Genomic DNA, 13,361 nt, shown 5'->3' on the forward strand with positions numbered 1-13,361 from the left:
CTGGCCTCCAATTTTTAATGCAAAAGTGGATGAGGACAGTAAGGGTGCTCCTAAAAAAGCAGGATGCAGTCACTAAGCTCTCTTCTGTTTGCAGATACTGAAGTGTTTGCCCCTTGCTAGACTGTCAATAAAGTGACAGCGTTTTCCACCAAGTGTTATCAGAAGAGATATGAAGTACACTGGAGCACTTTTTTCCCCCCCATTCAGTAAAAGGATACTGGAGTCCAGCGATTTCCCATCAGTTAATTCATTGAGCTTCTGTAACATAAAAGGGGTCAGTTCTTTGCCTGTGATCCCTTTGGACCTGCAAATGTAAACAAAATGCCTGCAGATGAGAAGGACTGAGCTGAAACAGCATCAGAGGAGAAGCACTGCTGCTAGCAGATAATTTATCTCCATAACCACATACCATAAAAAGTCCTGTAAACAAGCTTCAGGTTAGATAAAACTACAGTTGAAAGCATGTTGTGGGCTCACCCGTGCCCAAGGTTAAGCTGTGCTACAGCCCCTGCAGCAGTGTCCCTGAAGTCATTTACTTCCCCAAGACTACTGGGTGAGCAAAGGATAGGGCTTAGGTTGCTTCTCACCTGGCTTCGCTGAGAGCTTGCTGGATGGCCTCTTCGATGACCTGGCCTGAGGCAGCTCGCTCCTGGGGACAGGGCACTGCTATCAGCACCCCGCTGCTCAGGCCTAGCCCCAGAGCGCTGGCTGGGAGAGGACAGGAAGACTGTTAATGGTTCTCCTTGGATAAATTAAATGCTGAAGGAAAAGTACATAGGAGAGTGGGTGTGGGGTGAAGGAACCCACATTGCTGGAGCTCCTGTTCTTAGCTGACCCAAGGACAGGGTCTTGCCCAGCTACCAATCAATTTACATCTGCCTATTTGTTTTGAGTCTGTCTGTACAATAAAAGGGGCAAAGAATTTTTTTTTTAAAGAAAACTGATTCCCCTTCTGAAGGCCCAGAAGCTGTTGTTGTAAGCATATTAACATACATGTTCCCTCCACTTCACCAGTGTGAACAAAATGTGTATGAGCATGCCAAGGTGGCTGCAGCTAGCTAAAAAACTTGCTGTAAAGACTGAACTTCCCTGCGCCTTTATTTTCGAAGCACTGAAGCAGGAATGGGGGAAGTGGGATGGCTTGTTTTTCAGGACAAACTCTTCTCCAAAGTTAAAAAAGAAAGTGCCTCATCCAAGGTGATTTTTGTGTCCCTCTTTTCCAGGGCTCTACATGGGCCTTTCCCTTCTGAAACACACCAATGAGTTCAGCTGCCTCCTCTTCGTCCCGGACGTGATATGGTGCCTGGAAGCCACTCTGGCGTGAGAAGAAGGCTGGGAACTCCCTTGACTCTCCAAAGGCAGCCACGCAGACTCCCTGAGTCTCCTGCAGCAGTGGAGGCGAGACAAGCAGGTAATCAGTGGAAGGAAAGGGGACCCATCAAAAGAATGGGACTCTTTCCTTCTACCCAGCTAGAAACTACCTTTCTTTAGCACAGGGTTTGGTTATTTTAACACATCCCATTCTATTCCATTCTATCACCAACATTTTTCAAAGCAAAGAGCCAGACGTGGTAACTAGTTAGACAGAATCAGGCTTACTGAGACACAGGAGACATGCATGTCCTTTGCTTGTACTCGGAGCTGATCAAGAGCCATGCAGCTGTCATTAGTGCAATACTGAGTCTAAGGTAACAACCTGTGATCTGAAGGTATGTTATGAGCTGACAGGAATATAAATGAGTTCTGTTTACTATTGAGAAGTACTGACATTGGCTGTCACCTGAAGTGCTGGCCCTGGTGGTTTCCAACATACCAAACCTTAAAAACTGACTCTACTGAAAATCACCTTGATTCCCATTTTAATTTTGATTTTATTTTAGTGTTTGATGGATCTAGCTTGCCTGATCCATCAATTCTGGAGCATTCTCCCAGAAAAGCAAGTCTAAGGCCAGAGAAACAGGGCATGGCTAGCTCTGCCTTTGGCCTCAGATGGAATAGCTGCTGGAACAGCCCCTCGGACATGGATAGATTTATGTTAGGGAGCAGCCCAGTGCTTGTATAGCCCCAGGACTAGAGAACTGTAAATATGGCTTCACGTCCTCTCAACAGTCATTTCTAAAAATCTTAGGCTTAATACCTGCCCCAACACCACTGGGCATTCTGTACACAAAGTACAACATTATCTGCTTCCAGGCTCAGCAGCCCATGCTACCTACCAGATATTCCAGTGTCCTGCCAATATCAAGGATAGACTTGACTCCTGCAGATACAACAGCAACCGGAGTTCGTCCTAGCTCTGTCAAGTCAGCACTCACATCCAGAGCTGTCAAGGGACAAGCAGCCGTTGTGTGGGTGATTGTGTTGTACTCCAAGGTGATGTGATCCGCCCTCTTAAAAAGCCATATCTGCCTGGGATGCCACTGCCTGCTTTTGTAAGCATTTAGATCCACAAACAAATATTACAGGTTTAGATGTTGAGGTTGCCTTTAGGTGTTGAGATTGAAAGAGATATTGACAAAAAGAAGTCACATGGCTTAGGGCAGAGGTGCAGCCTTGCACCGTGTCTCTCAGCTCTGTGATCACATTGAAAAATAGCATGCAAAAAATTGGTAGAAAAGAAAGAAGAAAGTGTTATAAAGCAAGGACAAAGTTCAAAGAGATGGAATATAATTTATGTAGATTTTGATTTTGATATTGGCATCACTGGCAAAAAAAGCGCTACAGGAGCTTTGCTGACCTCAGGAAATTCCCTGTTCTGGAATTTACATCACATCTGAAAGGGATGGCATCCAGCAGGGCCACGCACTTACGCTATGCTAGGAATGTATATGACTAAGGAGAGAATGTACTTAAAGGTCACAAACTACACTGCCAAGGCTGGGCCATTTTCCAGAGAGGAGCATGCACCTCTAACACGGACCAGGGCCTAAGTCTCTTTTGTGAGACTCTCACAAGGAGGTGAGACTCTCCTTCTCCACAGCTGAGAGAGAGTCGATAACAACACTGTGCTCAGCAGCCAGTATCAGGTTATCCAGCCATTACAAAGTGGAGAGGTACAGTCAGCTCCTGTTGCACCAGCAAACAATATCCGTATAACCCCGTGTAAGCAAAGGATAAAGAGAAACTCCCACCCTCTTAACAACTGGCCAGTGCTCAAGAGGAATATTCTGAAGCTTCTGGAAAGGAGACACCAGGGAGAAAACAACCATAGTATGGTCAAGAAGAATGATAACTTTACTCTTCTGAACAGACAGTTACTACAGGACAGACTGGGAAAAAGGAAAAAGATGGAACTAAATAAAACAGTAGCAACATAGAGAAAAGTAGAATGTATTGATTTTCTTACTGTTCTCTCCTCCCCGATGGACGCCTCCTATGCCACCTGTCACAAACACAGGGATTCCTGCTTTGTGTGCGGCAATCATTGTTCCAGACACAGTAGTGCCACCAGACAAGCCCTGTCAGGGGATAACCAGTCGCAGTCAGCACCCAGGGTGGCCCAGAGAATACCACATGCAGGCAGCTATGGTTGTGGTCTATCCCACAGCAATGTCACAACAGCCTGCTGTCACCAGCTGACAAGTGAAATTCTGATACAAATATTCTATTAGGCAAAACTGCAGAGGAATCACTGTCCCTGCTACGTAAGCCGTTCTTGCCCTGATGATAGCAAAGGCCTTTGCTCTCCAGGGCTTTCCAACCAGAAGGCTTCACGGAAAGCTAGGGTCCCCTTAAGCACTGTGTGCATTACTCGGGGTGGCCTGGGTGTCACATAGTTTACATCTAACGTGATGATGCCTTATCATGCCAATAAGGATATTCTTAGTCAAGTGCTCATGCCTTGCCAGCCAATCCAGAATGACTTTGCAGGAGCCCTATTTCATGGCTGCTATTCCCTTACTCTTTTGTATTTTGACTCTAAATAGGGCCACGTTCGAGCTTACCAATAAGATACCACTTTACATGGTATTTTCAAGAGGTTTAAAAGCCACCTGGCTTGAAGCTGGAGAGCACTATACTATTACTATATAGACAACACCACAATAGAAAGTCTGCATACCATACCTGGCTGAGGACGTAAGGAAGATCTCTCCGAGACACTTTAACTACGTTTTTACTGCTTGCCAAGAACTCGAGTTCCTCGTCTGTGAGTCCCACACAGATTCGACCCCTTAAAATACCTACAGTGGCTGGCACTGCTCCATTTGTTGTTACAATTTCTTCCACCTCTCTGGCCATGCTAGAATAAGATAAACAAGACAACAATCACAAAATTAGTGAGGCAAACAATCAGACAAGAAAACTGCCATTGGATGGCCATCATTCCCAGTTTGCAGTTTTATATAGTTCTTGTGATTTCAGCTAAGTCCGGTTCCTCTTCTGTATCTTCCTAATGGTAGAAGTCTTTGCAGAAGTGCAGAGCTCCCATTTTCAGGACAGCAATGTCCAAGCTCTGTGCTTCATTTTTGAGAAAAATCGCTTGGTTTACAGGCAAATCTGGTTGTACAACAGACTACTGAAAATAGGGATCCTCTCAAAATAGGATCTTTCTGTATCTATTACCTGTTATTTCTCTGAGATTATAGAACTTCACAGAAACCCGAAGTAATTCAAGCCCTGCTCATATGACCGGGATATTTTTTTCACAATACAGGCAGTTAGATATAGAGTAACAACCGTGCAAAAAAGCTGCAGCCTGAGGATACTCTAGGGCTGCAGACTAGGTCTTTCTAAGCTTCGCAGGTTTTATACTTGATTATTCGTACACTATCATTTTTAAGAGTAGCTTCTTCTCCCTTTCTGAGCGTTCTATACATGCGCTAGGCAATCTTTAACTACTGAAACTACCTCCTTCCCAAAACTGAATTTTTAGAGCTTCATTCTAAGACAGAATGTCAGGCAAAATAATGGCCAGGTAAAAAGCAAGATGGAAAATCAATACCGAAACCTTCCTGTGCTTTCTGGAAGCAAGGATGGAGAGGAGAGTGCAATGATTGCTGGCACTGTAACTCAGTGAAACACAAATCTACTGAATGTCAATAAATAAAGGGTAGAGGTGGGTTTTTTTCTATGCAGGGCACAGAAGGCAGCGAGGGACCAGCAGCTCTCACAGTAGCTGCTCTGAGTGGCGCTAAGGAACAGATTTCACTATTGTGTTCCAGTCCTTTTTGCATTACAAAAGATATACCAAAAGAAACTGCAGTGTTTTCAATGTCTGCACAAACTATGCAGCCGAAAATGCTGGCAGCACTGTCTTAGAGCAAGTGATGACATTATCTGCTGCCCCATTTTAAAGGAAGCCTGAAATTTAAGGTGTTGGATAAGGAGATAAATAGGTATCCCATATGTGTCATATGGTTTTGCTCTCCTTAGAAGTCCAGATATAATTGGTTTACACCAGAGCTCATATTCTGCATGCCTAGCAACCTGACATTCGCATTTGCTCTTACAAGGGTTTTGGGTTGACCAAGAATACTGATACCAATCCACCAGTTATATGCCTCGTTCTTACAACTTTGTTGAACGAGGAACATCAAAATCCACCACCTCAGATTCTGAGGATAGGCCATGCCATGTGTAATGATGGTGCTTTCCAAGGCTACAACTGGTCTCCCCTCCATCAGGGCTTCCTGTACAGAGGGCTGAATCTTGAAATAAGCACCTGAGGATAAACACAGAAAATTGAATTATTTGCATGAGTATTTGCAGTAGCTACTGAGCTGTTTTATAAAAGGCAAATTGTCATCATCACAATAAATTTATTCCCCTCTTCAGCTGTTCTTTGGGGTGAATTCACAAATAACTTCATGAAGACTAAAGCTGAGTGTTATGTAAGTGAAATATTTGCAAAATATCTCTACTGTTAATATGAATAATAATCCTCATCATCATCATCACTGAGTGCTTCTCTGCCACCATTTTTGCAGCTGGGTTGTCATTGGCTCCAGTAACATTACTTTAAATTAACGTTACTGTGAATGAACTGAGCCCTGAAATCATGCCCAAAGAATATGTTTTAAAAGAGTGGAAGCACCCAGGATACCATAGTAACTCAATATATTATAAGACTATTGTGCACCAAGACTATTGTTGCTCTTTGCTTTGCTCCCAGAACACTGCCAGCAAGGTCCCTGCTGCATTCAGACGAGGAAAATGCTTTCCACCCAGGAACTGTTTCAGAATACACTACTCACCATGCAGAAATCTTCTCACCTGGGTGGTCCCACATGCCACAGCAGACACACGTCTTCCCAGGCTATAGGTTATCTTCCTAATCATCTTGTGCATCGGATGGTCCTGAGATAACAAAAGTCAGGTAAAAATGAAAGAAGTAATTTAGCAATGATGTGACTGTGTGAAGCTAAACATATCATCTCTTGCCTTGATCTTGAAAGGTGAACAATCCTTGCCCAGGAGATTGCCTGGAGACTCCTGGTATTTCAAGCATGAGCCAGGGTGTTGAAGCAAAATGTTAAGCTGCAAAAATGGAGTTGGAAGAATTCACCTGGCCCGTTGTCAATGCTGGGCTGAAATCGTGGTGGAGCAGAAGAAAGGATGAGGAGTAATGAACTAGAGAGAGTTTAAAAGTAGACAACCTTTTAATTTCCAAAGCTACTTGCTCATGATAAATTGCAGGCTTGGCCACTGCCACCTCCAACCTGAAAGATCACAAGGAGAAATCTACAAAGTGGACGCAGGCAGAGGAATGCTATAAAGAGATGAACCTGTTTTTTGCTGGTGTCTAGGAGAAAACAAGCAGTTCAGTAAAATAAAGAAAGGAGCTGAGAACTGGTAAACCAGGCTGTAACTACAAGGAGGAAAGAGCAGCTTTCCATAGAGCCAGGAGCGCTTTATGTAGGCTCATATGTGGTGGTGCAGACCCCCTGGGCCACGTTGCGATGTCAGGATCAGCCAACATTGTGCTCTTGTTTTGGCTACAAGTGCAGTGAGTTGGGACAATCTGGTACTTTCTTGTCCTGGTTACGGTACAGCGAGTTAGGACGATTAGGCACTCCCTAACCGTACCTGAAACTCCTGTTGCCTGGAACCATACCTGAAACTCCTGCTGCCTGGATCGTGGCCTGCCCTGGAAGGTGCCAGAATTACCTGACAAGAATTGTGGCCAGAACGGAAATGTACTGACCAAAGTCAATCATCTCGCGATCCTATAAATAGCGATCCCAAGCAAGACCCTTTGAGCTCTCTGGGATTGCAGCAGGCTGTGACCCAGTATCTCCCCCTGAGTTGGGACACCTCTCAGGGCAGATTTTGCAAGGATTTCAAAGAGTAGATTTCATGAGGATTTCCAAGATCGTCTGCTGGTAGATGCCGACGAAGAAGGGTCAAAGATCATCTGCTGACAAATGCTGATGAAGGAGAATAGTGAGTAATTCACTACTATTAGATTTCGTGAAGTTTTAAAGATCATTTGGTACCAATAATTTGCTTCAATTGGCAAAGAGAGAAAAATTTTCACCATAGGTTAACCTCTGTATCTGTGTGTGTGTGTTTGTGTGTGTGCGATTCAATTTAGGAAACTTTGTAGTGTTGAATATAGCAAATTTTATTAAATCGCTCTGATAATTGGCTGATGATTAAGTATTGTTAAAAATCATATAACCTAATCTTGTGATTTACCATAATAGTGTTATAAATCTTAAATTGCTGCTACCTCAAAGTCATGTAGGATCCATAATCACTCATTCCCCGACAAATTGGCATAGTAATTCAACAGGAGGTTTTCCTTACCCTTTGTATCCCTTCCATTAGACATAAACCATTGACCAAGTCTGGGACTAAGTCTGGATCCAGCTGCACCTAGACTCCTCTCTGAGAAGGAGTTTAGAAAGCAAGGGGGTCCACTCTGAACCTCGTGACTCATCGGGACAGCCTCCCTTACCCTTTTGCATCTCCGGTCTCTGTGTAAATCATACTAAATCGATTCTAACTTGATTTTCCTTTGTATGTTCTTCCATGTGGTAAGTAATAGAGTGAACCTTGCCATTGAACTTTGTTAAGTCACACTTTTACAAATTCACATTAAAATCATCTTTTTGCTAATACCTTTGATGGTGATTCTTTAAGTGATCTAAATCACTCGTTCACGACATCACGTTACATCATCCTTCTTAGTGCAAAGCCTTGGAAGCAGAGTGGCAATTCAGCCCCGGCAACAAACTCCAGAACTCCTCTGGTCTCTTAGCAACTCCTATTCACTTTAATTAAATTCATTTCCAAACAGAGAAAGAGGGGGAGAGAGTTGTAAAGGTTAAGAGACTGGTCTGGTTTGGGCCTTGGGGCAGTTTCACTCAATGCCTGGCTGCTTCACATACTTTCCCTGGGCATTTGGCCATATACCTCAAGCCTTTCTATTCCTCACCCCTTCAACAGGAGGAAAGGATTTCTTTCTTCAGTCCTTTGTACCTATTGTTAATTTAGATGGCAATTTAATTAGAATACAGTACTGTGTTCACGTTACACTTAGCAGAACATGGCTGTGATCTCAGTACAGTGTGTGGCGCTACAGCTATACAGAAATATCTTATACCCAGGAAGAGTATTTTTGCCCAAATCTAAAGACTTCATCTATACAGGATATCTTGGGCTGTATATCGCAAGAAAAGAGGGACTGGTTCCGCTAGACACAATACACACCTGACCGAAACAGTAAGATTTTCCACTTTCCAAATCCTTTTCAAGGAGAAAAGACTTAACTAAGTTTATGGAATCATATCATGACACAAAAGTGGCAAAAGCTCTTACTTCATGCTTACAACCTCTGCCTGTGCAGTGCTAAGCTCAGCAGCCAGCAGCCTGAGCGGTTCATGCAAATGTTCTGGTATTGCTCTGTGTGTGTGTGTGTGTGTACACACCCCTCGCTCTCCGGGGCAAAGTCAGCTTTGGAATAAATTCATTAAGCCAACAAGGTTACACCAAGGATCAGTTGAGCTGCTCGAGTTGTGCTCTGAATTTTAACAACCCCCCCAAACACTGAAGTGCAACAGCCAGGCGTGCCCAAGCTGTGCTGGCCGGTGGATAAAAACCAGTTGGTCACCACCTGAAACCCAATATGAATTAGCTGATGTTCACTGGAAACTCAGCCAACACTCAGCCTGAGCTGGCTGAAAGATTTTTGAAGCTTGGCAAGTTTTGCAGCGAGACCCATCCAACCTTTTGCCTTGTAACGAAACTTTGCAGATTCCTAGTGCAAGTTTCAGGCAACTGTAGCACAGACTGGCTTTCCTCCCTCCTCCAAACCGTCCCTGCTTGCCTCCCCTCGTGATCGATCCGGCACATCCGACCTCATGGAGCAATGACCTGGCGTGTCTCTTACCTCTGAGCGTCTGTCTCATGTAGGGAGGCTGGGTGGGTACTGGAGCTGTGCCTGGGCAGCCCTGGGAGAAGGCGGGAGGAGGGGGGGCCAGCAGCAGCATGGGGGTGCGCAGGCCGGCGCTCCTGGCTGAGAGAGCCCATTTATTATTAACCACAGGCGCAGCTGAGCTCTGCAACTGCTCGCTGCGTGGGGTGCAGGGGGCCATTTCACGACGGGGCGAGGAAAGCTTCTGTGATTATTTTTGTTCACATGGTGCCAGATTTGCCCCTCAATCTTTAAAAGACTTTTCTCATTTTTCAGATTCCTTTCCTGTTACATTTTTTTTTAATCAGTGAGTTCATTGCTGACTAAAACAATGCCTCTGCAGACTGAGCCCCTTTGTACTTATTCCTGAAAAGTAGAGGAACTGCATTCATGCCTCCCCCACAACTTCGCCAAATGCGGCTGTTAAGCTTTCTTCTCAGGGTAAGAGCTCTACCCAGCTCTCTGCCTCCCCAATGAAGAATGCTGTAGGTCTACAGCCAGTTGTGGCAATACTCCATACGATGCAGATGCCTGGCTATACTGAGAACACAAGCTGGGTTCACAGAGAAAAACTATTGTAGTCTCCTACTGTAAAGACAATCTATTCTAACAGGTTTAGGGTGGCTTTGAATGAGGACTTTGAAATTAATAAATCTTTGTCCCTTCATAAAAAAGCAAGGATACTTTGAGATCTAATGCACAGATATTATGCATGTTTCGATTTTATAGTCTACAGAAAATATCAGAGGTCAGAGTTAAATGGCTACCCATAAAGGAATTGATTTACGGGACAAAAGACAAGACATGATTCTATGCAACTTGCATACGTAACATAAAACTAGCTAAAGTAATTGCTAGTGTATTGCTGAAGTAATCTGCGTCAGGGAACTGATTTTACGGCAATCCATTAATCAGGAAATTGTAAAACATAGGTTGTTAAAGCAGTATTCACACTTTACACTTGTCCCTTTCAAAAGAAGTTTCCTGCAACTTTTGTTTAACTCGGCAGTCATGACTGTCGTCTTGTTTTCTACATCCTTCCAATCTTTTCAACTAAACACATTCAAGGAAACTTCAAACAAAGCTTGCTGAGTTACAAAGACAATCCGCCTCTGACTTCTGCTATGTGGTCCGCAGGGAATTTAATTGCAGGAATGGTAGATTGCATCCTCAGATACCATAAACGGATGCTGAAGATTTTGTGAATGGTATCTTTTTCCTGGGGGGTAGCCAGGTGTATTGAAAAGGAAAAGTATAGGTAAAATTACACTTTTGAAAAATATACACAAATTATAACAACATCATTTTACTTTCAATTAGATCTATTTGGAAAGATTGCAGTACTGTAGGAACCTATCTGGGCTATCACATTTTTGGCATGCTACCAGATGATGATTTAGTAATCAAGCCGGTCACTCAGTTTCCAACTCTCAAGATCAGGATCATCTCAATATGATCTTATGCAGTGGGCAGCCAGTTCAGTCTGCCGTATCAGATGAAGTCAGGGCTAAGAGTGTGTTGCCTTGTTTGCCATTTTTCTCCTTAAACCAAGTGGAAAACCAGCCTGTTGGAGTTCTAGCTCAGCTTTCCCATATGAACCTGTAGGTCTCTGAGACAGAAGAGGGCTGCTCAAGCAGCTGAGGGCACTCCTGCAGTCTTGTACACATCCCAGGTTTTGGATTTGTCTTTTGGATTTGTCTTTTGGATTTATTACAATGAAAATAAGAGCTTATATGAGCAATTTTCAAGGGGTAAGCCCATCTTTTGCTCTACTAGAGAAGCCACTGAGGCTTGCTAAACCAGGAAGAAAACGGGCCAGTTTGATACCTGCTAGCCCCTGAGAGGCAGGCTGGCCATGCTGTTCCCGGCATGTTTCTGAAATGGGATATATGGCTGATGATGGTATAGGGGCTAGGGTGACAGGACCACAGTGCATAGGTGACTGGGAGAAGAGAAAGCCCCAGAGAGCTGCTGGAGACAGTTTTTGTAGGAAACCGTGGGGGCTGCATGTAACTCGCTCTTCCGCTTGCTGCAGTGTTAGCTGACTTTCCAGTCCTGCCTGCCTGCAGTGACCCAGAGAGCTTGCTGCTGGTACTTCCCCCCCACCCCAGGCCTCAGAAGTAGAGGTTAATATTAAACAGGTTGCTGGGTAAAATGGGAGCAGCTGGGAACAAAGAAATCGCCATGGCAAATTCCTACTGCCTGCTGGGAGCTGGGCCCTCAGGCTACCCTTGCATTTTCATCTGTGAGTGATTCCTACCTGAGTTACCATCTCCCCTGAAACCTTTTCTCTCTCAGGGGTGTCACTACCAAAGGCATTAGGGAAATGAGAAGCTCCACATCAATTTTGTCACACTGGCACATCTGCCTTGGGACAGTTTTTTCGTTCCCTGTATGCCTGATTTCTAAGAGTCTATTAACCTGTAGCCGTTCTGCGAGCTGGAATTTGCTTATTGGTGTTTCTCTGTTGTGAAGCTTGCTTCTAGGCCATCAGTATCCAGGAGATGCACTAGGGACATGCAGAATCATACAGAACACACTTATGTAACCATTTATTTATTTTACCTTTCTGTGAACTATGGTGCCTGGAGCTGCCTGTCTTGCCAGGACTGCTACGTAAGGCAACAATCTAACCAATCCAAAGGCTGATGAAGTTGCTCTTGAGTGATTTAATCTGTCCTTAAAGGCTTACATCCTTGCACTTTTATCAGCAGATTTTCATGATCGTTCTAACGGTTCTGAAAAAACTTTCCAGATTATCTTAATGGCTTGGTGATAAAGTATTTGATTAATTTCTTTTTTTCCTAACATGAAGTTTCTAACAGAATGTAAGACTGAACATACAAACCTGGTGCAGTTTTTGAACTTATGTTTGCGTTGAACGTTGTATGAAAAATGTTCCGTGATGGAATCAGATATGGAAAATAAGTTTCTTCTTTTTAATACGAACTTTTTAAAAAGGTCTTCCTGATTCTCACGGCTCAGTTCTCCATTGAACTTCCTGGCTTTCTCATAACAGGGGTTTGTGGAGCCGAATTTACGAACTGTCTGACACTGAATGCTGTGCTGCTGATCTCAGGAGGGAGTTCATCGATGCTGCATAGGGAAACTGGATCAAGGTCTTTATCTGATGCCAGCTCCTTATCTCGAGTGAAGGTTGGTCTTATACAACCGACCACGTTCATTCCCAAGGATGAAACGTCTCTGTGCCCCGACCTCTGTCCACCAAATCCTGTGAAGTTCAGCTTTTGGCAATCTTTTTTTTCTGACGCATACCTTTACCTTGGTTTGAAGTTTGTTACAATCTGTACGTATACTTCACCGCCTTTTACTTTGGAGTTCTGTTTGCCCAGGTCACGGCTCTGCATACTCCAGAAGATGCCAGCAAGTGCATTCACATTACCTCATTCCTCAGGTCATTCAAGGGCACTTAAGTCATTTTTTCAAGGGAACCTGAAAACAGATTTACCTCTTCTAAAATCTCTCTAGTGCACTTCCTTAAGTTCTGCCATCTTGGGATGGTGTCCTACTGTCTACTTTTAGAACAAAGGCTTAATTTCAGTGTCTTCTGAAGTGGCTGACAACTTAGATATGTTTCATTTTTTAATGTATTTTCAAATAGATATGCAAAATATCAATAACATTGCACTGACAGACTTCTCTCTTCACCTTGCCCCTGCATCCCTGCTTGTCACTGCCTTTTCAGGCCATGTTTACTACTTGGCTTAAGACTCTTGGCAGTAGGAAGACAAGGACATGATGCAGATCAGGCAAATAGGAGAGTTTCACAACCAGGATTTATTATGGCAGAAGGACGTAATGTTTCTTGCTCCAAATTAGCAGCACTGAGCTCTCTGGTGGCCTAGTGCCAGTTTTTGGTCTGGGCTTCTGAGGTGCCACTGGCTCGTTTTGCTCCCCCCGCCCCCCGCAGCCGGCGCCACGTTGCCGTTATGCGTTCTTCCCTCCAGGTCAAGGTCCGTTTCCCGCCGCTGACTAAGCCAGC

At 44.1% G+C, this 13,361-nt stretch overlaps 1 protein-coding gene across 1 annotated transcript in view; it reads right to left on the reverse strand.

Annotated features, from left to right (window-relative positions):
- The window catches only part of LOC127029625 (uncharacterized), a 28,904-nt gene extending 16,683 nt beyond the window's left edge, over positions 1 to 12,221 (reverse strand). Inside the window, exons 1-9 of the mRNA XM_050915346.1 lie at positions 12,207 to 12,221; positions 6,195 to 6,297; positions 5,548 to 5,662; positions 4,066 to 4,240; positions 3,347 to 3,458; positions 2,217 to 2,323; positions 1,258 to 1,384; positions 588 to 708; positions 219 to 304 (exon numbers count right to left, since the gene is read on the reverse strand). Coding sequence (XP_050771303.1) covers positions 219 to 304; positions 588 to 708; positions 1,258 to 1,384; positions 2,217 to 2,323; positions 3,347 to 3,458; positions 4,066 to 4,240; positions 5,548 to 5,662; positions 6,195 to 6,288 — 937 coding nt within the window. The 5' untranslated portion in view covers positions 6,289 to 6,297; positions 12,207 to 12,221. The remainder of the gene's footprint in view (positions 1 to 218; positions 305 to 587; positions 709 to 1,257; positions 1,385 to 2,216; positions 2,324 to 3,346; positions 3,459 to 4,065; positions 4,241 to 5,547; positions 5,663 to 6,194; positions 6,298 to 12,206) is intronic.
- Between the last annotated feature and the right edge of the window lie 1,140 nt (positions 12,222 to 13,361).

The sequence above is a fragment of the Gymnogyps californianus genome, chromosome 1 (assembly GCF_018139145.2).
Source record: "Gymnogyps californianus isolate 813 chromosome 1, ASM1813914v2, whole genome shotgun sequence".
NCBI classification, from domain to species: Eukaryota; Metazoa; Chordata; class Aves; order Accipitriformes; family Cathartidae; genus Gymnogyps; species Gymnogyps californianus.